The sequence below is a fragment of the Perognathus longimembris genome, chromosome 8 (genome assembly GCF_023159225.1).
Source record: "Perognathus longimembris pacificus isolate PPM17 chromosome 8, ASM2315922v1, whole genome shotgun sequence".
Taxonomy (NCBI): Eukaryota; Metazoa; Chordata; class Mammalia; order Rodentia; family Heteromyidae; genus Perognathus; species Perognathus longimembris.
Window position 1 is genome coordinate 3,422,696 of NC_063168.1, and position 27,430 is coordinate 3,450,125.

The window sequence follows — 27,430 nt, forward strand, 5'->3', positions numbered from 1 at the left end:
TACTCTGTCCTTCAGTAGTTTCAAGGATTCAGGTCTGATATTGAGGTCCTTGATCCATTTTGAGTTGATCTTGGTGCATGGTGATAGGCTTGGGTCTACTTTGAGTTTTCTGCATATGGCTGCCCAGTTCTCCCAGCACCAGTAGTTGAAGAGGCTATGTTTATTCCATTGTATGTCTTTAGCTCCTTTGTCGAATATCAGCTGGCTGTAAGAGTGTGGTTTTATTTCTGGATCTTCAATTCTAATCCATTGGTCTTCCGATCTGTTTTTATACCAATACCATGCTGTTTTTGTTATGATGGCCTTGTAGTAGAGCTTGAAGTCTGGTATTGTGATATCCCCTGTACTGCTTTTTTTGCCTAGAATTGCTTTGGCTATTTTAGGTTTTTTGCTGTTCCATATGAATTTATGGGTTGCTTTCTCTATTTCAGTGAAGAATGTAGCTGGGATCTTGATGGGGATTGCATTGAATTTGTATAACAAATTGGGCAATATGGCCATTTTCACTATATTGATTCTGCCTACCCATGAGCATGAGAGGTCTTTCCATCTCCTTGTGTCTTCTTTGATTTCCCTTATTAGATTTTTATAGTTTTCATTAAATAGGTCCATCACGTCCTTGGTTAAGTTGATCCCTAGGTACTTTATTCTTTTTTTGGCTACTGTAAGTGGAATTGTTTCCATAATTTCCTTTTCTGTTTGTCTATTGCTGGTGTACAGAAAAGCTGCTGACTTTTGTGGATTGATTTTGTATCCTGCTACTTTGCCAAATTGTTTTATTAGGTGTAGGAGTTTGGGTACTGAGTTTTTTGGGTCCTTCAGATATAAGATCATGTCGTCTGCGAATAGGGATAACTTGATTTCTTTCTTGCCGACGTGGATCCCTTTGATGTCCTCCTCTTGCCTTATTGCTATGGCTAGGGATTCCAGTACTACGTTGAACAGAAGTGGGGAGAGTGGGCATCCTTGTCTTGTTCCTGAGTTTAGAGGGAATGATTTAAGTTTCTCTCCATTTAATATGATATTATCAGTTGGTCTGTTGTATATGGCTTTTATTGTTTTGAGGAATGTTCCATCTATTCCTGTTCTCTCCAAAGCTTTTTTTTTTTTTTTTTGCGCCAGTCCTGGGCCTTGGACTCAGGGCCTGAGCACTGTCCCTGGCTTCTTCCCACTCAAGGCTAGCACTCTGCCACTTGAGCCACAGCGCCGCTTCTGGCCGTTTTCCGTATATGTGGTGCTGGGGAATCGAACCTAGGGCCTCGTGTATCCGAGGCAGGCACTCTTGCCACTAGGCCATATCCCCAGCCCCTCTCCAAAGCTTTTAATAGGTATGGATGTTGTATTTTGTCAAAGGCTTTTTGGGCATTGACTGAATAACAATGTAATTCTTATTTTTAGATCTGTTTATGTGGTGAATTACGTTGATTGATTTATGGATATTGAACCATCCTTGTGACAGTGGGATGAAGCCTACTTGGTCATGATGTATGATTTTCTTGATCAGTTTCTGGATCCTATTAGCTAATATTTTATTGAGGAGCTTTGCGTCTGTGTTCATTAGTGATATTGGTCTGTAGTTCTCTTTTTTTGTTGGGTCTTTGCCTGGTTTGGGAATGAGTATGATATTAGCTTCGTAGAATGAGTTTGGGATTTCTCCCTCTGTTTCTATTTCACGGAAGAGTTTGAGGAGTATTGGTATTAGCTCATCACTAAAGGTTTTGTAGAATTCGTTGGTGAATCCATCTGGGCCTGGGCTTTTCTTTGTTGGGAGGTTCTTGATTACCTCCTGTATCTCACTGTAAGTTATTGGTTTATTTAGTTGATTTATTTCTTCTTGGTTCAGTTTGGGCAGTTTGTACTTCTCTAAGAATTGATCCATTTCTGTAAAATTATTGTTTTTTGCTGAGTAGAGGTTTTGGAAATAGCTCCTTATGATTGTTTGAATATCGTGTGTACTTGTTGTAATTTTTCCAGTGGAGTCCTTGATTTTACGTATATGAGTCTCTTCTCTCCTTTTTTTTTTAAGTCTTGCGAGGGTTCTGTCAATTTTATTTATTTTCTCAAAGAACCAGCTTTTAGTCTTATTTATTTGTTGAATGGTCTTTCTATTTTCAATCAGATTTATCTCTTCTTTAATCTTTGTGATCTCTCCCCTCTTCGTCGTTTTAGATTCTGTCATTTCTTGTTTTTCCAGTTGTTTTAGTTTCATCGTAAGGTTATTCACCTGCTCTGCTTCCATTCTTTTAATGTGGGTGCTGAGTGCAATGATCTTGCCCCTCAGTACTGCCTTAGCTGTGTCCCATAGGTTTCTTTGTGATGTGTTTTCTTTGTCATTGTGGCTTATGAATTCGTTGATTTCATCTTTAATTTGGTCTGTGGCCCAAGTGTTGGATAGCAGTGTGGGGTTTAGCCTCCAAGGGTGTGTATAGCCTCTGTGGTATCCTTTGTTGTTGAGGGTTACCTTTAATCCACTGTGATCAGATATAATACATGGGATGACGTCAGTACTTTTGTATTTGCTGAGGTTCTTTATGTGGGCTATGACGTGGTCTATTGTGGAATATGATCCATGGGCTGCTGAAAAGAAGGTGTATTGGGTCTCTGTAGGGTGGAAGATTCTGTATAGGTCTGTCAGATCCATTTGGGATATGGTGTTACTTAGGTCCTCAGCTCCCTTGCTAATCCTCTGGGTGTTGGATCTGTCTCTTGGAGAGAGTGGTGTATTAAGGTCACCCACTATGATTGTGTTTGCGTCTATCTTGTTCTGTAATTCTTTGAGAATTTGCTTAACATATGTAGGGCCTCTTTTGTTCGGTGAGTATACATTTATCACCGTGATGTCTTGATTCTGAATTTTTCCTTGTATTAATATGTAGTGTCCTTCTTTGTCTTTTTGAGTTGATTTTAATGAAAAGTCCAGCTTGTCTGAGATCAGGATGGCTACACCTGCCGTTTTGGTGGGTGCATTTGCTTGGTAGATCTTGCTCCATCCTTTCATTCGAAGCCTGTTTTTGTCCCTTGCTGTAAGGTGGGTCTCTTGTAGGCAGCAGATGTCAACTTTTTGTTTGCGAATCCATTCTGCCAGTCTGCTCCTCTTTATCGGGGAGTTTAAGCCATTTATATTTAAAGAGATCAAGGATAAGGGTGTTTTTTCTCCTTCCATTTTCTTGTTGGGCTGTTTTTTCCTTTTTTTTTTCTTGTCTTTAGTGAGCTGTTTTTTCTGTTGTACTTTGGCTATTGTAGTTTCTTTCTGTTTCTGTCTGTGTGTCTTGTACGATCTCTGTTGGGTGGGGCTCCCCTCTTAGAATTCGCTGTAGGGCTGGTTTTTTATTCACATATTCCTTTAGCTCCTCTTTGGTGTGGAAAGATCTGGTTTTCCCTTCGAATGTGAACTCCAGTTTCACTGGATATTTGATCCTAGGTTGCATATTGTTAGCCTGAAGTACTTGGATGGTGTTCTTCCACTCACTTCGTGCTTGGTAAGTTTGTGTGGATATGTCAGCTGTTATTCGAATCCTCTTCCCATTGTAGAAAATTTCTTTCTTCACTTTGGCTGAATTCAGAATTTGCTCTTTAATCTTGAGGTCTGTAGTCTTGAATATTATGTGCCTTGGGGTGGCTTTCCTGGGGTCTGGCCTGCCAGGTGTCCTATAGGCTTCGGTTACCTGGATGGGGGTCCCCTGTGAGGTTGGGGAAGTTTTCTGCAATAACTTTATTGAGAACATGATTAAGCCCTCTGCTCTGATATTCGGCTCCGTCTTCTATTCCAATTATGCGCAGATCATATCTCTTGTCTTTGTCCATTAGTTCCTGGATTAGTCTGCCCTGAAGCTTCACCATTTCTTGGAGTGTGGTCATTTTCTGGTTGTTGTCAGCTGCTTCATCGTCCAGGCGAGAGATTCTGGATTCTATGTGGTCCACTCTTTGTGTTATGGCTTCAATTGCGGAGTGTATTGATGTCAGAGAGCTATTTATGGTTGTCATATCAGCTCTGATCGTGGAAATTTCTTCCTTTAAAGAGTTGTATTTTAAATCTATTTTTTCATGAATTTCAATTCTCAGGATGATAAGATTTTCTTTAAAGGAGGCTTGCATTGTATCCATTTTTGCTTCCATTTCTTTCTTGGCTTCCTGGGTGTCCTTCAAGATTTCTGCTCTAAACTCCTGGAATTGTTTTCTGATTTCATTTCTGACGCTTTCCATCATTCCTGTTAACATGTCCTCATTTGCTTTTTTATTCTCCATCTCCTCTTCAGTCGTGCTGCTTTTTGGAGCTGGCGAGTTGGCTTGCTCTTTGATGAACTGTGTTATGTTTCTTTGTGATTTGCGCATCTGGAGATCTGTGGATAGCTTCTCAGGTTTGGTTTGTAGCTCTGCCCTCCCTCCTGTGTAGGCGCGTCTACCAGAGCAGGTGCTGCCACTGTGGCCCCACCCACCTGTGCAGGGTACGCCTACCAGAGCGGGTGCTGTTGCCGGGGGCCCCGCCCACTTGTGCACTGTGTGCCCGCTACAACAGGCGCTGGCGCTGTAGCCCCGTCCACTTTAGCGGGGTATGCCTCCCAGAGCGAGCCCTGAGTTGTTGGGTTGTGCTTGCGCCCTCCCGCGAGTCCGTTGGGGGGGGGAGGCAGTATGTGTGGGGCCCAGTGGGATCGACTGTCCGGGTGTGGCTTGGCACCCTCAGACCTCGCCTCCGCTGTGAGGGGGGGGGAACGTGATCAGGCCCAGGTGTCCCTGCTGTGCTGGTATTGCCCACCAGCGCCTGTGACTTTAGTTGTAAGAGTCCGTGAGGTCCAGGCGCCTCGGGTGGGGCTTGCGCTGCCGGCCGTCCCCCGGCCCCTTAGGAGAAAATGTTTTAACTTCCTACTGGAAAGACCGATTCAGTTCTTTAATTTGCCCATTAATGTTTGGTTTGCTAAGCAAAAATAACAGATAACAGTGCCTGTTATCTAGAACCCAGTTTGCTCTTTTGGGTCTCCCGGTTGTTAACTCCCTTCACTGCTCACCTGATCCACGTCCTCTCCTGCCATCTCCCGTCCCATGTGCTGCGGAGGCCAGAAGTCATGATTTCATTTCAGTAGTCTGTCACCGAGCCCTTGCTCAGGACATGGACACTTGTGATATTGTTGTTTATTCATCTATAATTGGGGGTTTTAAGTTTGAATCCAACCTCAGATGCAGGCATTTCTAGATACACACCATCACACAAGTGGGATGAGTTCACTAGACATTTATTTTCAGAGAAGTTGAGTTCTCCTTTCATTTTTAAAGTTATTTATTTAATTTCCTATTTTAGTGGTAGTGGGGTTTGAACTCGGAACCTTACAGGTGCTAGGCAAGTGCTCTACCACTTGAACCGTAGTTCCAGGCTAAGACATATGTATAAATAGAAATGTGTGTGTGTGTGTGCGTGCACGTGCACGCGCACGTACACACGCTGAGAACTCAAGCACAGCAGGTAAGTGCTGGGTCACAAACCTCATCCCCAGACCAGTCAAAGAGAAATGGAAATATGGCTGTGTGAGTAGCAATAGCTGTGTTTCCTTAAAGTAAGGAGTGAGTTTTGCACATTAATGTTTGCTGGATTAAATTGTTGGTCCTATGTCAGAGTGGCTCAAGCAAGAAGTGATGGTGTCCTCAACTAGAGCCATTTTCCCTAGTGTAAACTAGGATACTGGAAAGACTACACATAAATAAGCAGACTTTGAAAAACAAAGGCATGGTGAAGAATTGTCCTCAGGACTTTAAAGCCTAAGTGAACGAGGTCAGTACACACCACAGAAGTAAAACAGCTGCCTGGGACCAGCCTTTTACAAAATCTTTAGATGGAAAACATTTTAAGGTTGAATTCTATCAAATTCTGAAGGAGTAGTTAATTCCTACTATATCCCTGTTTGTATACAGGAGGCAGAAAGACAAAAGTTCAATGTCTTAAGGAAAGTATAATTTTGATTTCAGAAGCAGAAAATGATAGCACCTACAGAGGCAAATGAAAAAAAAACAAATAAAATAGTAGCTGTCAAATCTAACGATATATTGAAAATATTTTGTAATAGTGTAAGCATTGTCTTACAAATACAAAGAAGGTTCAACATTCTATGATCTGCCACATTTACCATATAGTAAGCAGGAAAAAAATCATGTGGTCACCCCAGTTGATGCCGATAAAGCATTTGATGATATTCAATATCTATTTCTGACTTTAAACACTTTTTACTAAAGAGAGATGGCCAGGGGAGCATTTCTTTCCCTTATAAATGGTTGTACAGCACAAATCTATATTAAATTTAAGATGTAACTGAGAAACTTTAAGTTCATTGCCTTTAAGGACAAGTAACAATGCAAGACCACTAATAACCATTTGATACTGTGCTTGAAGCACTTAGAGATAACATCAGAAAGAAAGACATAAAATTGTGTGTAGATGTGGTAACAAAGTTACATCACTAAACAATCAGAGCTAATAACAAAGGTCAGTGAGGTTAATAAATATGAGACAAATCTTTGAAAAACCATTTCTGTATGTTAGCAATGACTAACTAAAAGTCAAACTTGAGGCAATGCAATTTAGGATTTTCGACTTTATGATATTGCCAAAGTGGTCTGTATTTAATAGAAATTACATTTTGAAATTTGCTCCCAGGAGGGCAATCTGGAGTAGTTATTCTCTAGCGCCAGTAGGTGGCAGCAGCGAGTCTAAGTTCCAGAGCAGCCAAGTCAATAGGTCTGCTAGTTAATTGCAGCCCTGGGAATGGGATGTCAATATCAAATGGCCCGGAATCAATTTGTGAATTCATTGTAATACAGATAAAATATATTTATATTTTTACAAGGGCATCCCAGTAAATTTATTCTAATGTTCAAATTATCTCTGGTAATTTCATGCTAAAAATCTACTCTTAGCTAAATCAACTTTGAAAAGGGAAGGTAAGTAGATAAATAGAACCTGATTGGACAAATTCATTGAAGTGGGGGGGGGGCATTGTTAGCCCAGGGACTCAACATATTATCAATTTTTCCAAAACATTTTTTTTTGCCAATCCTGGGCCTTGAACTCAGGGCCTGAGCACTGTCCCTGGCTTCTTTTTGCTCAAGGCTGGCACTCTACCACTTGAGCCACAGAGCCACTTCTGGCTTTTTCTATATATGTGGTGCTGGGGAATCGAACCCAGGGCTTCATGTATGCAAGGCAAGCACTCTACCACTAGGCCGAATTCCCAGCCCCCAAAATACTTGAAATGTGGTCCTAGTTGTACTTTCCACCCCCCCCCCCCCCCGTAATACCAGCGATTGACCTGTAACCCTTGCTGTGTTTACTTCTTGTCAATATGTTAGAAGTTACATGTTTATTTAAACACTTATCAAATGTCTTACATGGTTTCTTTTGAAGTATCTGTCGGAATAGAAATACCAAAACCTTAAAGAATTAATTCTTTGGTGATGTAGCGGCCTTTGTGTATTTTGTATGTAAACATATTTATTGTCCTAGAGATATTTATCTTATAGCAAGTATAATAGACAACTTTTTATTCAAGCTAAGAAAACTCAGACTTACAAGACAACCACTAGTTGCTTTGTTTGGAGAAAATCAAGAAAACAGAAAATTAAATCACCAAGTAGGTAATATTTTACAGAATGTTTCTCTTTGTATAGGCCTACCCTACTGATTTCTTTTAAAATTTTATTTTTATTGTCTTCAAGTAATTGTACAAAGGAATTACCACTTAACAAGTCAGCTTATGAGTACAGTCTATCTTGATCGATGTCATTCCTTTCATAATTTTTCTTCTTTAGGTGAAATACCTTATTTGCTTGAAAGGAATTATCAAAAGAATCATCAGCACCAAACTCCTCTTAGAGTTTATGTAACATTTTCCTTTCCGTTCTTTTCCTTGCCTTCCCTTCTCTCTCTCTTTCTATTTTCTTTTTATGTTGGGGACTGAACCCAGGCCGAATCTATGCCAAACACGTGCTTTACCTCCGCACTATAACCACAGCTCCTATTTTCCTTCGCAGAAGAAAATTTGCATTGATGGACTTATCGAGAAAGTCGAGGAAAGTGTAATGGTCACATGCAGGTCTCATCCAGTTTTCTTCTATATTAAAAATGTAATCCTAATATAATAACGAAGTTTAGAATATTAATATTGGTGAGACACTGAAACTACAGGTTTTATTTGAGTTTTGTAATTTTCCCTCCTTACGTCCTCTCTCAGATGCCAGTCTGAATCCTCGCTGTCTCTCCTGTGCCTTTATTCCGCGGATCTGCTTAGCCTCCTGGGACCCATAGCAGAGGACTTTGTCTTGTACGACCTTGACACTTTTGAAGAGTCTTAGTTGCCTCTTGGAGCACCACAGAGATAATGTGTGCTCATCATCACGGTGACATAGTAATCCTTGAGTAGATCTGAATCGTATTTCTTTTTTTTTTTTTTTTTGTTTTTTTGTTTTGTTTTTTTTGGCCAGTCCTGGGCCTTGGACTCAGGGCCTGAGCACTGTCCCTGGCTTCTTCCCGCTCAAGGCTAGCACTCTGCCACTTGACCCACAGCGCCGCTTCTGGCCGTTTTCTGTATATGTGGTGCTGGGGAATCGAACCTAGGGCCTCGTGTATCCGAGGCAGGCACTCTTGCCACTAGGCTATATCCCCAGCCCCTCCTCATTTTCTTAAACTGCCAGATAATTGTTCAAAGGAGTTAGAGCATGGGAATCCAACTCTTTGTATGTCATTTTTAAAGTCACTTTGTGAATATATGCACATGACCCTATGTATGTTTTCATATATGTTTTATATTTTAGGCCTAACTTCCACTTATGAGAGAAGGCACTCTGCTTGATTAAGCTCCAGCTACTGACCACAGGGTGCCACCGTGAGTAGCTCAAGACACGGAAGCATAATTACTAGCTTGTGGGGAAGCTGTCAGAGCTGTGCTGGGGTCGTGGAGCAATAAGGAAAAAGGAGCACTTTGCAACACTGTGGTTGGGAGACAGGAAGCCATCATGAGAGCAGTTACAAAAACAGTGAAATCCCACACACTAATTAGCAAAATGAAGTGTGAAGATTGTGAATTTATAAATCAGCAGAATTTATGAATCATACTCCATTCATAACACTCGAGTAGAATGATTGCGAATGAGTAGATGATTGCACATCCCGCAAAGGACTACTGAATACAATTCCTGAGCATCAAATGCTGGTAAGTGAGGATGCAGAAATGAGCGAGGCTGTAGACTGGCAAGTGGCTGCAATGGCAGCTTGAAAACACCCAGAATAGCAGAAAGAACCAGCTAGGCTCTGGTGGCTCACGCCTGTAACCCTAGCTACTTAGGAGGCTGAGATCTAAGGGTCATGGTTCAAAGCCAGGCCTGACAGGAAAGTCAACCAGACTCACCTCCAATTAACTGCCAAAAAAAAAAAAATGCCAGAAGGGGAGCTGTGGCTCAAGTGCTAGCCTTGAGCAACAAAACTCAGGGACAACACCCAGGCCCCGATTTCAAGCTCCGTGACCCACACAAGAAAAACAAATTACGAGTCTCTTAGTCAGAAGAAAGGTAATAAACATTCCTATATTTTCTCCCACTTACCTATGGGAGTAGGCTCTTATTGATGGTATCAGTCAGGAATTTAAAGAGACTTCAAAATACTGTTGTTAAAAACACTTTTCCCCCCAACAATTGCCAATATATTGTTATGTCAAACATGGAGTTATTTTAAAATAAATATCCTATAGAAGTAAACTCAATTTTCTTGCTGAAAGTTTAGGAAATAAAATTATTGTGTTAGCACCTTTGCATAGGGCTTGCCTAGAATTTGGAGCTGGAAGTAGTTTAAGCAGTAGCTTGTAAGTGGAATTATCAAGTGAAGAATAGGCACATTTAAATTTGTAATTGCTTCTGCAAAATTGCTTTCCAGAAGCAGGCTGAGCTGATTTGCACATTTAGTCCTATGGTGAAGAAATGCTTCCTTGCACCGTTGCCTACTGTCTTAATTTGTGCCTTCCTGGTAGGTGGAGACTAAAGCTCATTCATTATTTTGATTTACATTTTATTATTAGTATCATTAATTATACCTAATTATATTTACTGGAAATTTATATATCCTATCTGGCAAACTACTTCTTCTTCTATCTATTGCCCACTTTTGTCCTGTAAGGTTATTTAGTTTTCCCTACCAATCAGTAGAAACGATCAAAAAAAAAATTAGGATCTAAATTGTTTGTTAGATATGTTGCAACTATTTTCCCCTGAGAAGATTGCCTTTTTATTTTCTTTCATGGTTTTTTGTTTTCGTCTTTTCTCCAAAATTCTATAATTTGATGGCAGTCAATGTTTTCGTGGACTCTGTGTGTGTGTGTGTGTGTGTGTGTGTGTGTGTGTGTGTGTGAGAGAGAGAGAGAGAGAGAGAGAGAGAGAGAGAGAGAGAGAGAGAGAGAGAGAGAGATGTGGACCCCATTGCACAAAAGCTTGGAGTTCATTTGGCTCTTTGTCCAGGAATTTCAAACTTCAGGGCTTTCACTTACAAGTATTCCTCAGGTGTTACACTATGTTCTGTTGGGTTTTCTTTTTTAATTGTTTTAGCTTTGTTGAGGTTGTCACATGTAATTGCACAATTTGATCGATAGCTACAATAAAATAGAAATGTGTCTGTACGGTTCTGTTCTTTTGTCAAATTCTCTTGTTTTGTTTCGAGGCAGGGTGGACTTGAACTTCGGGCACTCCAAGCTGGACCTCCTAAGAGCTGAGTTCTCGGGTGTGCGCCGAGCCCGGCTATTAAAAGTTTCCTAATGCTTCTTTAGTTTATTTCTGCCATATTGTGGAGCCGCTTTGGGGTTATGTTTGAGAACTTGACAATCTGCTCTCCATGTCCCCACGAAGCAGATAGAAGGTGTTAAAGAAGAGGTGACGGGTGAACCCACAGGAAGCACGGTCTCGGGTTAGACCGCGGGCTTGTCGGCTTGGAAGAGGAGAAACGCGGGTCTTTGAGCTTCTCTAACCTCATCATCCCATCCATACTGGGCAAAGGCTTCGCTGAGTCTGCCCCAGGACTCCGGCTGACCTTCCCTCCAGCCTGCCGGAGCATAAGTGGACTCCGTGGCCCTGGAACACGCCATGTGTTCCTGTCAGCAGTGCAGAGTTCCATGTTGGTCAGTGCCTTCCTTACCAGTAGCATCTCCAGAGCAGACCGCCAGCCCTGGTTCTAGGTAGCCCTTGACAGCAAGCAAACCATGGGTTTGGTCCTCTCTGGATGCCCAAGTGAATTTTGTGAGCACCCCAGAAAAGAGCTTGGATTTTGAATGGTAGTAATAGATTCTAGGTCTTGTTCTGTATTTATTTGATTCTGTGTAGCTGGTGTGTGTGTGTGTGTGTGTGTGTGTGTGTGTGTGTGTGTGTGTGTGTGTGTGTGCGCGCGTGTGTGCGTGTGTGTGTGCATGTGCGTGTGTGTGTGTGTGTGTGTGTGTGTGTGGTCATATAACCTTTCTTGCTTCACGGTCCCCTCTGTTTTATTGGTTTTGATTGTCGTTCTGGTTCTGTGAATAAGGAGTAATCGACTGGGCGCCTATAAACAGATTTTGAGATTCCTCTGGTAGTGAATGATCAAGCTCTCTTCCACTCGGTTTCCTTTGATGGCTATCAACATTTTGAGGGGAGTGTTACAGTTTATCAACTAAGCTGCAGCAATAAATACATAAACTCTACCAATAGACTTACATTGTGCATCCATTTTCAACAATACAGAAAACAGCAATAAAAACTGAGTTATAAAGAAAACACCAATATTTCTTATTCAAAATCACTAATATTAAGTTGGACAACCAAAGTAGCACACGAAGAATGGCCTGTAAATGTTAATGTGGTAATTAGCATGTGGGTATGAGTAAATTAGTAATGCTAATTACCAAAGTTTAAAAAATGTTGATGATAGCATCTTAGCACTTGAAATTGAGAACCCGGACTGAGAGATATAAGAAATGTTTCCCTGTGCGACCTTACTAGAATTGAAGTTAGCCACATTTGATGTACAACAGTGACGTTGTTCCACATGATAATATTAACAGGAAGGATCAGGCAACTGCATTGTGTTAGCATAGCAAAGCTTGTACCTAGCATCAACAGTAAATAGTCTCCAAGTCTTCAGTATAGATGAGCATCATGCAATCTGAATATCCATCTCCACCATTCTTAGATAAAAGTCCTGGGCCATTTCGCCAGGTCTCTATACCATTCGATGATCAAACCAACTTTCCTTTTGACCACCAGCCCTTGAGCATGTCCTCCAAGGTGGCCACGTGTTGGACGTGTGGTCATCTGTGTGTATGCTGGGAACTGATGGGACTTTTATGAGGTGATCAGATCACTCTATGCAATGCCCGATGAAGGGATCAACATAGCTTTTGTGGAATCCAAGTTAGGTCCTGCGACCGTGTTACTATAAGGAGCTGGCTTCTCCCACTCCGGCTTCTCACCAGGAGCTTGCTTTCGACAGTTCCTCTTGTTTGATTGATTTATTTTCCATCCACCATGAGGCTTTTTACCAGAGGCTGAATCAACAGGGTTCACCTGCTCTTGGACTTCCAGCCACAAGACTGTGAGCTAAGCGAGCCCCTTTTACGGGTAAAGTATCGAGCCTATTTCTATTTCCTCTACTTTAATTCCATTCGTTCATGCTGCAGTCTAAGCTAGGGAATTTACAACGGACGCTGGCGCTGGGTGTTTGGAGCCCAGTGGGCGCTCTACCTCTTTAGCCGTGCATCCGGTCTAGTTTTTGCTGATTAATTGGAGATAAGAGTCTTTCTCATTCGTCTGCCTTCCTCGTTTGAACCTCAATTCTCAGATCTCAGCCTCCTGAGTAGCTAAAAATATAGGTGTAAAAATAAAGGTGCCCAGCATCCTTTTCATTCCTTAGCCTTTCTTTCCTTTTTCTTCTTTGTGTGTGTGTGCGTGTGCGTGTGTGTGTGTGTGTGTATGTCAGTCATGGGGCCAGGCACTGTCCCTGAGCTTTTTTGCCCAAGCTAGCATTCTAACTTTTGAGCCACAGCTCCACTTCTAGCTTTTTGGGTGTTTAGTTGGGGATAAGAGTCTCATGGACTTTCCCGCCTGGGCTGCCTTCGAACCACGCTCCTCAGAGCTCAGCCTCCCGAGTGGCTAGGATGACAAGCGTGAGCCACCAGTTCCCGGCTCTTTGGCCTTTCAACCAAAGTATATCAAGTCCTTATCTTCAGTTCTCTTTGTGATCCCTAGCATGGGCTCTGTTTTCTAGACAGGATCCCACTGAAATAAGACGAAAGAGATTTAGAAGCCGGATGCCAGGGCGTTTCAGATGCTGTTATTTTTTGGGTGAGCATACCATGAAAGGAGATATGTCAACAGACACACAGTAGAGGGGACTATCAATGGAGCCAAAGGAATTCAGTGACCCTAAGCTTGAGTTTGAACAGAGGTGTGTAAGCAATAGGATTAGGGTCTCCGCAAGATGTTCCTCGTAGGCCACAAAGAAAACAGAAAGATAGCAAGCATGAAAGACTGAGCAAGGAGACCGGGTGCCTGAGCCTGACTCCCACTGGCATCTTAGTCATGAAGCTGCCGCGCGTGCCCATTCCTAACTCCACAGTGACCTCCCAAGAAAGCTGAATGTGGGGGAAGTCCCTCCATTGTCCCTTTGAGAGAAGCCAAAGGTTTGTCATCAGCTCTGCTTGTGTGTGGCGGATTCGGGCTTCGCTCAGCATTCGTGTCAGAGAGCCCAGACAAGTCATACTTGTGCTGACTTTGAGATTGCTTCACCCAAGCTTGCTGAGACCTTCTGGAAGGAGAAACTGGATTGCTTCCATGCTTTGTCACACCCCATGGAGAAGCTGGTGCCGCCCTTCTTGCCCATCCAGATAAATGCCCGGCCATCAGAACGCACTGCTACTCATAGAAGCTGCTGGAGCTGAGATCAGGTGTCTTCGACTTCCTTGTCAGGTATAGCCCAGAGCTGACTTTGGAGCCTTCTGTTCTTTGAGGCTCAGTGAAAGGAACAGGGCCAGGCCTGGGGTGGTTGTGGCTCTTGGCCTGTGCGGGACTTGACGCCTCTCATTGAGGAGTTGCTGGGATTCAGAGCTGCGTGGCTTAGAACCTTCCCTTACCCCTAGGGCAGAAACAGACGTCCATGATTTTCCCTCAAATGTCATGCTTGGCCTTGGAACTTACAGAGGGATGATGTTGGTAGAGGAAAATTTTAGGGAGATAATTTCCTCCCTTAGATTGCCTTGAAGTTTTATCCCAAGAGGTAACTCAAACTTTCTGGTCCTCCCATTAGGCCGAGAAGCCAAGCCTCTCATCTAGAATGAGCGCTTGAGGGACCAGGGTCCCGGGAAGGGCTCGGACATGTCTCCCGAGGCTCATCTCTCTCCTTGTTGCCTCCCCAGGTGCTGAGGCGACCTCACTATGAGTGAGGGACACGGTAATACAGAGATGGGGTGTGGGAAGTCTGAGCTACCTGTACTCTGCTTACAGCCACGTCCTCGGGACGCCTCGGCCTTCTCTGTCCTCCTCTGTGAATGACCCTTAGCCTCTGATGCTGTTCGTCTGCGAGTGGGCCTTGAACTTGCAGAGCGTGAGGACCACTGCGCATGCACGGTGGCCCTAGCATTAAGCTAAATCCAGCTCCTAAGAGGGCAGTTGGGCCTCGGCACAGATACGCCGTGGGAGTGTTTATTACATCTGCCCGGGTGGTTTGCCCTCCTACGGTAGTTACCATCCTCGGGAGCCCTTGATCTCCTCGTGAGATTCCACGGCTTTCCCGGAGAGAAAGCTTGGGTTTGTGAGTCACAAGAGGGCTGCCCCTTTGGGGGGGTCCCTGCTCTTCCTTTCTGAGGGGTCTGGATTGGGTGGTCTTTCTCCTAGTGTCTAGGAAAGTCATCTTGGTCCTCAGGCATCCGTGTTGTTTATTTCCATTTCAACAGCGTCCTCACATAATCCTCAGAGCGTGAATGTCTCAGATTTAGACCAGCAGGTATGGGTCCTCCGGGGTGAGAGCCTGGTCACAGTTCCCCGGAGTAAACACGTGAAATCAGGTGAGTGGACCTCACGCGAATGCCTGGCCCCTTTGCACACCGGCGTGGCCTGTTGTTACAGCGTAAGCGCCGATGGCCTGTGGTTCAGTGGAGTGACTGTAGTAAGCGGTGATGTACGTTTCAAAATGACTAGGAATGAGACATGTGGATGTTTCCCTCACAAATAAGCAGGACATGTATGACGGAGTGGATGTTCTAACTACCCGGAGGTGATTAATATCACATAGCGTGTACCCATGCCTCCAGTGATCTCATTGTAACCCATCAATAAGTACAATGATCACATTGTCCAAACAGCGGCGACTACCTGGAAGGGGGAATAGTCACCCTTTTGGGATTTTTTTTTGTTTTGTTTTTGGTCATTCGTGGTGCTTTAACTCTGGGCCTGGGTGCTGTTCCTGAGCTCTTCAGCTCAAGGCTAGTGCTCTACCACTTGAGCCACAGCACCATTTCTAAAAGTAAATTTTTTTGGTCAGTCCTAGGGCTTGAACTCAGGGCCTGGACGCCATCTCTGAGCTTCTTTTTGCTCAAGGCCAGCACTTTTGCCAATTGAGCCACAGCGCCACTTCTGGCTTTTTCTGTGTATGTGGTACTGAGGAATTGAACCCAGGGCTTCATGCATGCTAGGCCAGCACTCTACCGCTAAGCCACGTTCCCAGTCCCTCTATTCACCCTTTTCACAAAGAGAAATTAGTGATCAATTTTTCTCAGATGAGACTAAAGAAATCAGATACGGTGGAGGAGTATTCTTGGGAATCACGGCGATGGCTGCTGATATTTTCTGTGGAAGAGGAATAACACGTTCTACGTGGCCTCGGGGTTGCAGAAAGCCAATTTCAATATCACATTAGGCAGAACATGCGAATAGCCACACCTCCCCAAAGATCAGAGCAGCAGCTTGAGGTAGGAGCTTCTCAGTCTCCAGGTGTTGACGCATAGGTGAGAAAATCTCAGGCGCAAGGTGGATGTGCATCTGTGAACTCTGGGCTCCTCTTAGCAAGGCAGTGGTTGTTATATGAGATGGATGGGTGGATGGCTGGTTGGATGTGGTAGTTGGCCATCTGATGGGTCTCACTTAGAAGCCAATACTGCCCGGCTAAGTCAGGTAGAATTAACAGGACTATTCAGTTTTTTTTTCTGATTCAGCAGGGAAATGACACCCTCTTCTCTTATCTTTACAGTCACCGTTACTGTTATCCCATGCAAATATCCAGAGGCCCTTGAGAAAAACAAAGGGACTCCCATTTATTTGGGAATTGAGCATCCAGCGAAGTGCCTGTGCTGTGAGATGGTTGGAGGTCAGCCCACACTGAAGCTAAAGGTCAGTTCCTCAGACAGAAAGAAAAATCCCATTGAAAAAGCCACTTGAAACTTCATTTGGTAGGAGATCTCATTTTAGAACGGAAAGAGAAATATTCTTATTTTCCTCATCATAGTTATTAGTGATTTCCTCTAGTGCCACGCGCGTGGAATAGACATTGGTTTCTCCTCTCTCACTAGGCGAGGACTTCTGCCTCCCTCTCATTTCGTGTCTCTCATTCTCTGGATTGTTTCTCCAAGTGTGTTCCCTTCCCAGCCATGCTTGATCTCACCTTTTGGGATTCCTATTCAAAAGTCATCAGAAGTCTGGGGTGGCACCTGGTGTTTCATGCCATCTCACCTAGGTCTACCCCTTCTGTCACGTCACACTCTCTACTTGTTTCTTTGTGCTATGCTGTCGGAGAATTTCCTGGCACCACCTCCCAGTTCACCACTACATTTCAGCCTTAGCTGCTAAACGATCATTCTATAGCATGTTCTGAAATATCACTCTTTATAATTCCAATTCTGGAGCCCTCTTTGTCTATATAGGTTTGTATATGCATAAACATAGATATCTGTCTATATATCATATGTCTATATGGTTAAACATATAAAGCATATACACACATATATATAAAAATACATATGTAAATATATATTTGTTCCATAAAGTTTATTTTTTTATTGGCCAGTCCTGGGCCTTGGACTGAGGGCCTGAGCACTGTCCCTGGCTTCTTCCCGCTCAAGGCTAGCACTCTGCCACTTGAGCCACAGCGCCACCTCTGGCCGTTTTCTGTATATGTGGTGCTGGGGAATAGAACCCAGGGCCTCATGTATACAAGGCAAGCACTCTTGCCACTAGGCCATATCCCCAGCCCCATATAAAGTTTATTTTGATTCATTTAATTCAACTAGATCCAATACAATTTGCAAATATGTGAGTATTTAACTGACCTCCAACACTGAACTGGAAGTTGAGACATGACTCTACATAGAATGGTAAAGAGTCCTGGCCTTAGATTCTAGGGGAGGATAGAAATAGAAAAGAACAAATATAATAATAGGTAAATTTGGGATACATTAAAGGGCATTATTCCTTCTTTAAAAAAAACTCCAGCGAAACATGTCCCAGTGAAACAAATCAGAACAGAACAAGGACTGGGGGTTCCAGAAGCAGAGGTGGAGTCAGGTCACCCTGACAAACGATACAGAACGTGCCACTGAGGTGAAATTTCAGCAGGGTAGAAGGAGGCAGGAAAGTTCATCCGCAGGGTGTGCAAGTGAGGGCAAGCGCAAGGACCAGAGAAACAGGTGCGCAGAAGCGAAGGGACTAAGGAGAGATGCAGAGGGAGGAGAGCAGTCTGGAAGCAGCCTTGCCATCTGCTGTAAGGACGGCGGAGCCTTGCGGTCTAAGTGAAATGAGAACCCCAGAATAACTTGGGCAGAAGAGTGACACAACTGGACTAAGGTCTGAAAGGGTTACTCTTGTTCCAGGCTGCGCACAGACTTGGGGGAGGGAGGCGGGGTGAAAGGTCACAGGAGTCAGGCTCTGGAGCGGTTTCCAGTGAGGATAACAAGATGTGCTGAAGGGTGAAGGCCATTCTCCATCAGATGGTGTACCTCCTCAGCTCCATCCTGCCCGAAGGCTCGCCCATCGCGCCTGTGCCCTCCGATGAAGATTTAGGGGTGACCATTGCATTTGGCACTGTGTGGCTGGCGGGGGGCCTTGGTGAGAAGAGCGTGGTGCGGGGCTAGAGCTGGAGGCCTGGATGGAGTGAGTTTAAGAGAGAAACCGTGAGGCAAAAAACCATCGATAGGAACACTGGCAACTATTTGAAGGAGTTTTCTGCAGGGGCGCTGGCCTGGGTGACAGGTGACCCCAGTCCAGTCGTGCGCCACGTGACCACGCTTTAGCCGACCACGGCCAGTGCGTACAAGGCTCCTAATGATGTAGCTGTCTTTGTCTGTGTGAGCGCATTGCATACCGTGGACACAATGGTAAAACCGCTCGATGATGCCTTTCTCGGGATAGCTCCCCATCACTAAACGAACGTGATTATTAAGATGATACAGACGGAAGCGAATACTCTGGTAGAAATGATTGAGTCCAGAAAGCAAAATCAGTGGAGCATCTGGGGGCAACGAGAAAGGCTAGGAAATGCTGGTAAGTTGGTGAGTGTAGACCGTATCCCTTTCTCAGTCCTTCTCAGGAAGGAGGCGCAGGAATGGGGAATGTGCTAGGGGCCCAAGCTACAGGGTGTTACGTGGAAACTCTTTTCTAATCAACTTCTCGAGGGTAGAGGATTGTGAATTTTTAAGTGGTATAGAAGAAGGGTTTGTCCAGGCACTATGGATGACTCGTAAGGCCGAAGCCACCCAAAGAAAAAGCTGAGTGAAGAAACCCTACGGTAGAAGAACTCTCCCACTCAGGGTAAAATGTGGCTGAATTATAGAGCAACTTGTATCTCTCCTGAGAACTTGTATGTATATAATCTACTTAGAAAAAACTCATTTGTACCTAAATTTACAGTGTTACGCCTATGCAAAAACACGCACATGCATTATACATGTCTATATACAGGAGAGAAGATACTTTCTATTTGCTCCTTTTCTTGGTTTCTTTCGGGGGGGAGGGGTCATCCTTTGATTTGCTGTACATTCCTGTGTCTTCTTTTATGGTGGTGATCTTTCTCATATGTTCAGCAATTGTTACAAGATAGTGTACAAACACACACACACACACCACCACCACCACCACCACCACCACCACCACCACCACTACCACCACCACCTGGCTGTCTTTTGTCTTAATAGCTGCTCTTCCGGGCTGTTGGCTGTCACTTTGAGGCTTGGTAAGGAAAGTCCTAGGCTTATTTCTGCACATTTTTACCTCATCCCTTCGAGGATTCCTTCAACTTCTTTCGTGAGAAGAGTAGTAATTTGTTGCTCAAGTGAGTCTACTTAGTTATTAAGCTGCTCCCGGTATCGCTCCTGTGGCACCTGGATTGGAGGGTGGGTTCAGAGAAGGTGAGATGTTGAAACACATTTTGCTTGTCCTCATTTAATAAATGGATAAAGCTTTCTGAACTTTGGGCTATTTGTTGTTTTGTACAAGTAACTGAACACCTCAAGAAACCTGTTTTTCTTCTTTTACATTTCAGGAAGGAAAAGTTTTCGACCTGTATAAGCGCCCTGAGCCGGTGAAGCCCTACCTTTTTTTCCGCACCGTGGTGGGCAGAACCTCCACCTTTGAGTCCGTGGCCTTCCCAGGCTGGTTTATCGCCGCCTCCAAGACAGAGCAGCCCATCTTCCTCACTTCAGCCCCGGGAAAACAACACAATATTCACTTTAGTTTAGATACAAAGGCTTGAACTCAGCTCGGGCCGAGGACTCTGTGTCAAATTTTCCGGTTCTTGATGTTCATTTTATTTATAGGACTTCATTGTTGTGTTCCACATTGGTGTCCAGAGGTGAGCCGCGCTGCTGTCCTCATCTCCTCTTGTGTAAAGAAGCCGTGGCATCGTGGCCGCTGGACTCAGGAGTAGATGGGGTGCGTAGGGGTAGCGGATGCTTTCAAGCATGTGTTTGTGGTGCTTGAGACAATGGAGGATCGTTGGCCTGGTTCACACCTGTTTTCACTCACTGTAGTTAGTAACAGATCCTTCCATTTGAGTAGCAGGAGCTCCAGGCTAACAGGCCTTGAACGACGTGCTTCCCTGGACCTTTAGCAGCTGATTGTTGTAGGGAGATGGGCATTCCAGCCAAGGGGGTTTGGGTTCCCGCGGTAGTAAACTGTTTTAGAATGACTAGAACCCTTTAAACTATGCTCAGGTACAATGGCTGCTGGACCTGAAGATACTTCCTGGTAACTCATGAACAACGGGGCCCCGGGACTCTGAGGATGCAGATTCTTCCTAGCACGGAAACAATGACTGTATTTAGTAATTCATGTTAATAAAACATTAATTTTTGCTGCTGAGACTTTTTTTATTATTATCATCTTTGAGTAGTTGTACGAAGGGATCTCAGTTGAACATGTCAGCTTCTGAGGGTACTGCATCTTGATCAATGTCACTCCTTCTATAATTGTCGCCATCTCTCCCAACCTCATTTGTGACTTCAATTTTCCTACTTCCATTTTTCACACATACTACATCAAATATGATGACTGCGTTCTTCCACTATTCCTCTCTTCAGTCTTCTGCCCACCCCTTTCTTTGATTTCACACCCCCCCCCCCAACTAATACTGCGAGTTCCTCTTACAAATCTTTTAACATCCTTACCAAAATAATGCACATCTATGGCCGAAAGCAATATTCTCCCACCTCAATCCTATATCTTCATAAGGCAGCGTCTCCAGTTTTACCTTTTCTGGTTTACTCCATGTATATGTTCTGCTTCCAGGTCAATGATTACTAATTTTAGGTGCTGTATTTTCCACCAGACAAATGTCATTTGCATCTCTGTTGAATTTAAATCAGATGCTCTTTTTCTTTTTTTCTACACATTTGCAATGAACAGTAAATACAAGCAATGTTGTACTTACAGACATGGAAGTTACTCTTAGGAGGGAAGGCGGTGTGCTAGGGTGATGCTTTCACTTTTTTATAGTTTGATAATTTTTTATTAATAACATCAGTTCTTTGGGCCTTTTCAGGAGAGGGAGGTGAATAGAGGAGAGAGATATGACTGGTGACAGTTCGTACCCAGACTGGAAGTCATGGCACTCTTGGGTTTTGATTCAATCGAAGCTGGGGTATTATGAAACACTGTGCAAGAAATAAGAAATTATTGTTGTACTGTGAGGAAATGGAGAAGCCACATTTCAAGAGGTTGGATTGGGAGCCTTTATTAAAAGCCTTTATTAAACTGCATAGTGGACTCCTGTTTCAAAGACCAGCAGCCAGCCTAGACACTTAACCCTGTCAGGAAACTGAGCCATGAAGGCTAGAGAGGAAAACAAGAACGAAAGCAACACCAACAAACCAATTCAGTTCCAGTGAGGAGCTGAGATGGGACACCACGGTGACCGGAGAAGAGCCAGGAGCCAGGACGCGAACATGGAGCTCTGTGGCCTGGCATAATGGTGCCCACGCTGGTCTGGGCCTAAATAAGGTCAGGCCAGGGGGCAGGGTCACCGTAGACTCAAGTCCCAGGCACTGGACTGACAGGTTTAGTAACCTATCATCCAAGTGCTCACCCATCTCCAGGGATTCGGGCACGCCCATCACCTGAGCGGCAGGAGTTTCACCCTCCTCCGCCATGATGACGAGATGACAGACCCTACCATCTACCGCAGGGCCACGATGGCAGCAGCCAGACCCCATCTCCCCACTTGACAGTCATTCCCGAACAAATTGTCCTGGCCAATGGCCAGAGTTTTTAATTTTCCAGTGTCTCAGCAGATGGCCCACCCAAGCTGGAACCCCTCTGGCTACCTAGGCATTATGTAATGAGGTAAAGGCTGACATTGACTCATTACACGTTGAAGCAACGCCAGAATCACCTGGGTTGGTCACTAAAGCCCAGCCGTGCTAATCGTTTTCTTTCCCCAACAGCCTGCGTTTTGCTTTAAGCAAACTGTGGTGGGTTCCTTTTGCCGCGGGAGCCGAGGCCGTCCACAGCAGACATGGCCTTGCTTTTCTGCCTTTGTGGATGCGCCATTACTCGGTGCACAGGGCCTCTCCTTGAGCTTGCCTCGGCGTGAGATCAAGTTTATGAAGAGGGCCTGAGAGTTTTTAATTTATCATGCATTCATGTGGCTGGATTCTTTAACGTCCCATGTAGACATTTAAAAAATGTATAGCAGTGCCTTAGTTTATCTTTTTGCAAAATTTGCATTAAAATCTTTCTAGTTTTCTGAAGGGACTGATTTTATTTTTTTCATCGATGTTTGCTGATATCTGATTTATGCTTATTTTTCCCCTTTGAATAATGTTTTGTTTAGATCTACGAAAGGCTTTTTCACAAGGTACTATGGAATTTGACAAAGGAATGAGGTCATGGCAAACGCTGGGTGAACGATAGCTATTATTGAAATGAGGAGGCCAGGTCTACCCCGCACCCTCTTGGCCACTTGGTGGATAGGCATTGGGTTTAACTGGCCCCCTCTTGTCTTCATGGTGGAGGAAGGGGAAGTCCCACCCCCAGGGGATGGAAGCTTCTGAACTCCTAGAGGCAGGGACGGAGACTTGGTCCATAGGTTACTGACCTGCCAGTCCTGTGCTTTGAACGTGTGAGACTCGTTTCCTCTGATCCTGAGACTAATTAGACCCCAAGCGGGCTCCATTGTGCCATGGCTCATGTTTCCAGGTCTCCTGTGTCCTGGCTTTCCCGTCACCCCGGCCTCCCACTCCGGCTCCCCACTGGGGTTGATAGGGTTCGTTGGGATTGCTTTATCTACTCTTTCTTTCCTCTTCCCTCCCTCCCTCCCTCCCTCCTTCCAAGTATGCCTGGCAGTCTTCTACATGTGAAATATCGACAGGTAAAATAGATTTAAGTGGCCTTCCTTCCTCGTAGGAAGGTTTCTTGGGTCTTGATGGAATGAGTTTTGATTACATGAAAGCAAATACAGTTTGAGAGACCTGGCTCACTGAAGGGCTTGTCTGTTTCCATCACTTTCCAGTCAGGACTTCTCTTGTCTTGTTTCTCCACACCCTTTGCTTGATGCCCTATCAACCCGTCCCACGGTTCCAAGAGATTGGAGGAAATGAGGTGTACGTGCCATGAATTTGTCACTTCCCAGAACCAGGCTCACCCTGAGCCATGGCCTCTTTCCTTTTTTTATTTTTGCTGGGAACATGCGTGTGTGCTACAAACACAGAGCACGGAGCTGTTTTAATGCCGCTTGGGTTCCCGATCTGGATTCTATAAACCCAGGGTAGGATTTGAGATTGTACAATTCTGCCACGCTATCGGATGGTTCCAACACATCATCCATGGGTTACACCTTGAGTAAGTAAGAAGGACGTACATGTTTGTGGATGTTGCTGAACTTTTGAACACTTCGTTTGGGTTGTCCCTAAGGTAGACCCCAGGGAAAGAGAGTTCATTCAGGAGATGAGCCTATTAAAGTCAAGTAGAGACAGTGCTACTACCATATAGACCCCTAGTAGGTTTAAGCCCATGAGGGCCCCTCTGAGAAGCCTTAGTATTATTCTACCAAAGGACATGGTTGGTGGCTAGGCCAGTATCCATTGGAAGTGTCTCTCCCTGAGATACAAACCCTGCAGGTGTGAGGCTCACAGGCTCTGGGATCTGGTGAAGAGGCTGTGAGCTCGGATGGGCTGAAGGTTGGCGTCAGAAGCATTATCTCAGTTCCCCCCGTGGAAGACCGAAGGACAGGCGTGTGGCAGTCAGGCGTCCTCCCCCTGTCACAGGGCAATGGTTTATGTGAACTGTGGGGGGCAAGGTATCCAGGAGTTGCCTTGCTCTGGCTAAGGCTCTTTTGGTAAAGAAGCAACATTCATGGTGGCTCTGAGAAGCAGCCCCAGGGTGACTTTTCCTGACCTGAGATTGAGAGGATGTGCTAATGGCAGGCTATGTCGGAGTGGTTAGAATGATGGAGGTCTTAGGAGACTGGTCCCCTCTTCACTCAGCCTTGTACCTGTTAGGGGCTCTCACTGTTAGAGACAGTATTCCAGTGTGCCATTAGAGTCCATTCATCCACGCTGGGGAAGTCCAATAATGCTTCCCTCCTCGGCCAGTCACTGTTTGTGACTCCCTTTCCTGATTGTTCCTCTTAAAGGGTTTCCATGCCCTCCTATTTCAAGGTGCTAGGGTAAGTCACAACCAAGATGTAATTGACATTTATTCATCTAAATCCTCAATGAGTCCTCTGACACAGGAACCAGCAATTGAGTAGGATGACAGGCTTAATCCAAACAGAAATTACTTCCTTGTCATCGCAAATAAAAGGCACGGGCCACTGTACGCTCCGTCCTTTCAGGGCTCTAGTCCTCGCCCTTCACGGGAGTCCCAGGTGCCGCTGCCTCTCTGGACAAGAGGCTGAGCCCAGAAGGTAAGGAAGCCCTGGGAAATGGGAGCCCTGTGGGGCTCATTACCAACAGAGTAAACTAAACCGGAACGGGGTGGAGCTGTGCTAGCTGGGGATTGGCTGATTTCTTCTTTCTTCTGGAGTCAGTCTGCACGTTCAACAGCCTCATTGCTGGGAGGTTCTGAAACCCCACGGACACAATGGCTAAAAGTAAGGACGTGTGTGGGAGGGCAAGCAGTTGGAAAGGGGGGCTCTTCGGTACCTCTGCCCTCACCTTTGCACGGTTACTTTCTCTACAGCTTTGTCCATGCCAGAACCTTTGCAGAGGTACATTCAAGATCTCAGTCATCGCGTGTGGATCCTTCAGGACCAGACGCTCATAGCAGTCCCGAGGAAAGAGCGGACGGTTCCAGGTGAGTGGCCGAGGGCCGAGGCAGGCAGCCGCCTGGTCCGGGGCTGCTGGGTGCCCTTTGCCTTTCATTTCACAGTAGGGGAGTTGATCGGCTCTAGCGGGGTGGAAGAACATCGAATGGGCAACCATGCTCTGTGATTATGGGAATAAGTCAGAAAAGATAAATGAGAAAAGGAGACAGATACATGTATGAAACCTAGGATAAGATTAGTTTTTGAATCTATAAGAGAACGAGTTTGCTAATGGAAAGAGTGTGGGTGAAGTAGTGATAGCAAACTGACCCTTCCATACAGATTGGCCCAATCTCTGTTGCCTTAAGTCTGGTTCAGAGATGCCACCCCACCCCCCCCCCAAAAAAAAGCTAACACGTTCTGCACTGTATTTCCAGTCACTGTCACCTTGCTGCCGTGCAAGTATCCTGACCTGCTTGAGAAGGGCAGAGGGGATCCTGTGTACCTGGGGCTGAAGGAGCCGAACTGCTGCCTGTTCTGCACGGAGGACGGGGAGCAGCCCGAGCTGCAGCTGAAGGTGTGCGTGGGGAGCGAGGGCCGTGGCGTGGCGTGGCGCGGCGTGGCTGGCGGGCGTGGGCCTGGCTGTTCTGCAGGGCGCTCACCTCATGGAAACTGGCTTTAGGGTGCTTTGTAAAGACAACTCACTCATCATTCTTACCCATCTTTAGTTTTGGTTCTCTCGTGGCAGTGTATACTGTAAAAGAAAAAGTTGTACAGGCGTTTTGAAGCTGGCCTGCTACACCACTTACACTTTTATTATTTATGTTTTAAATAGATTTAAAAAAATTTTTAGGTAGTTGTACAAAGGCGTTGCCATTCAACAGAGTAGTGTTTGAATACAATACTGTTTGTTTTATGAAAGTAGCTTGGTAAGGGGGGAAATATATATATATATACACACATATATAACTACATACATATAAATACATATATATATACATATATGTTCCAGTATAAGGATTGGACTCAAGACCTGGACAGTGTCCCTTAACTCATGTGCTCAAGGCTAGCACTCCCCCACTTCAGTTCCACCTCTTCACTTCTGGTTTTTTGCTCATTAATTGGAGATAAAAAGTCTCATGCACTTTCCTGCCTAGTCTGACTTCAAGCCACAATCCTCAGATCTCAGCTTCTTGAGTAGCTAGGATTACAGCTGCCAGGAACAACTGGAGCCCAGCTTTCAAGAATTATTATCCAGTAGAAACACATATACACACACACACACACACACACACACACACACACACTCTCTTAGAAGTTATCCCAAAGTGGATGACTTTATTAAAATATCTTTTTTCTTTTTAAAAACTGTGTCTCTGTCTTTCTGTCTGTTTGTCTGTCTCCCTTTTAGGCAGGGCCTCATTACACATTCTATAACTCGTGCTAGCTCTGACTTCAATGTGCGGCCCAGGCTTGCTTCACACTTAGGATCTGCCAGCTTCAGTCTCCTTGGTGTCAGGATTACAGGCGCTCACTACCATGGGCCATCTTCCTAAAATATCAGAACGACACAACATAGTCAGAATCTTACGTGAACAAAGAACTCTCTATTGCAAGCATTTTAAACAATTGTGATCTTTATACCATGTGTCAAAAATACTATCGATTAGAGCGGAATAATTTGAACTAGCTCTCTGGGCATTATAAGAAAGCTCTTGACATTTTTGGTAAACAAGTATAGGCAAACACTACATCTGTTGGAAAGATACAAAAAATGGTTTTGAACTAGGGGTAATTTGCTCATTTGTCAGCATCTGGATCCTATTGGTTATCACAACAGGAGCCCATGGTATGCTACTTGTGTTTATCTGGTAGAGAACAGAAATGCTATTCAACACCCTCCACTGCACAACAGAGAACCATGAGCCTGACAACAAAGAATTGTCCCATCCAAAATGTCAGCAGTGCCATGGCTGGAGAAATCTGACTGAAAAGACCTATATTTTGTCAAAATTCATGGTAACTATTTTGTAAATATTCTTTGGTTTCTCCATTTGTAGGCAACAGATAGTGGCTAAGTCAGAGCCTTGTCTTTCCAGACACTTTTGCGTCAACGCCTTCTCTCAGAGGCTTCTGTTAGGAGCACGGAGCTGTGCGGCTGTCTCCCCGCTCTGAGGTTTCCCGGCCTGCTGTAGAGAATGGGGAGTGAGACCTTGGACAGGAATATTAGTGGGCAAGGGAATGCTGGTCAGGTCTAGCAGCAACGTTTCTCACGGGGATCTCCTCATCCTCTAGGAAAGGAACATAATGGAGCTGTACTACCAAAGGGAGCCGGTGAAGCCTTTTCTTTTCTACCACAACAAGAGCGCCAGGACCTCAGCCTTTGAGTCTGTGGCCTTTCCGGGCTGGTTCATTGGCATTTGCTCCCAAGGGGGCTGCCCACTTTTTCTGACCCAAGAACTGGGCCAGACCTTCATCACTGACTTCGAATTGACTGCAGTGCATTGAGGTCAGTCTGGTGTCGGGGATGCTTCCCATGAAGAGAATCTTGCCTTTGCTTCCTCCATTTTATTTCTTGAAGGATGGATAACACGGTCATTCAAACCCATCCAACAAGAGGAGGCACAGTTGTCACAGTTGTGCCCAATTTTCCAAGAACAGAAACCAGGTTAAATGGGGAATCCAGTAAAATCTTAGCTAGATTGGGAAGAAAGAATCTGT

General features: G+C 44.8%; 2 protein-coding genes across 2 annotated transcripts; both read left to right on the forward strand.

Moving 5' to 3' along the window:
• Window positions 1-250: 250 nt before the first annotated feature.
• On the forward strand, window positions 251-27,217 carry LOC125356828 (interleukin-36 alpha-like). Its single transcript, XM_048353528.1, has 5 exons — window positions 251-264; window positions 19,515-19,579; window positions 24,646-24,759; window positions 25,147-25,286; window positions 27,005-27,217. The coding sequence occupies exons 3-5, from the start codon at window positions 24,654-24,656 to the stop codon at window positions 27,215-27,217; spliced, it is 459 nt and encodes a 152-aa protein (XP_048209485.1). The 5' UTR covers window positions 251-264; window positions 19,515-19,579; window positions 24,646-24,653.
• Window positions 14,419-19,720, forward strand: LOC125356808 (interleukin-36 gamma-like). Its single transcript, XM_048353514.1, has 4 exons — window positions 14,419-14,434; window positions 14,937-15,047; window positions 16,229-16,368; window positions 19,511-19,720. The coding sequence occupies exons 1-4, from the start codon at window positions 14,419-14,421 to the stop codon at window positions 19,718-19,720; spliced, it is 477 nt and encodes a 158-aa protein (XP_048209471.1).
• Window positions 27,218-27,430: the final 213 nt, after the last annotated feature.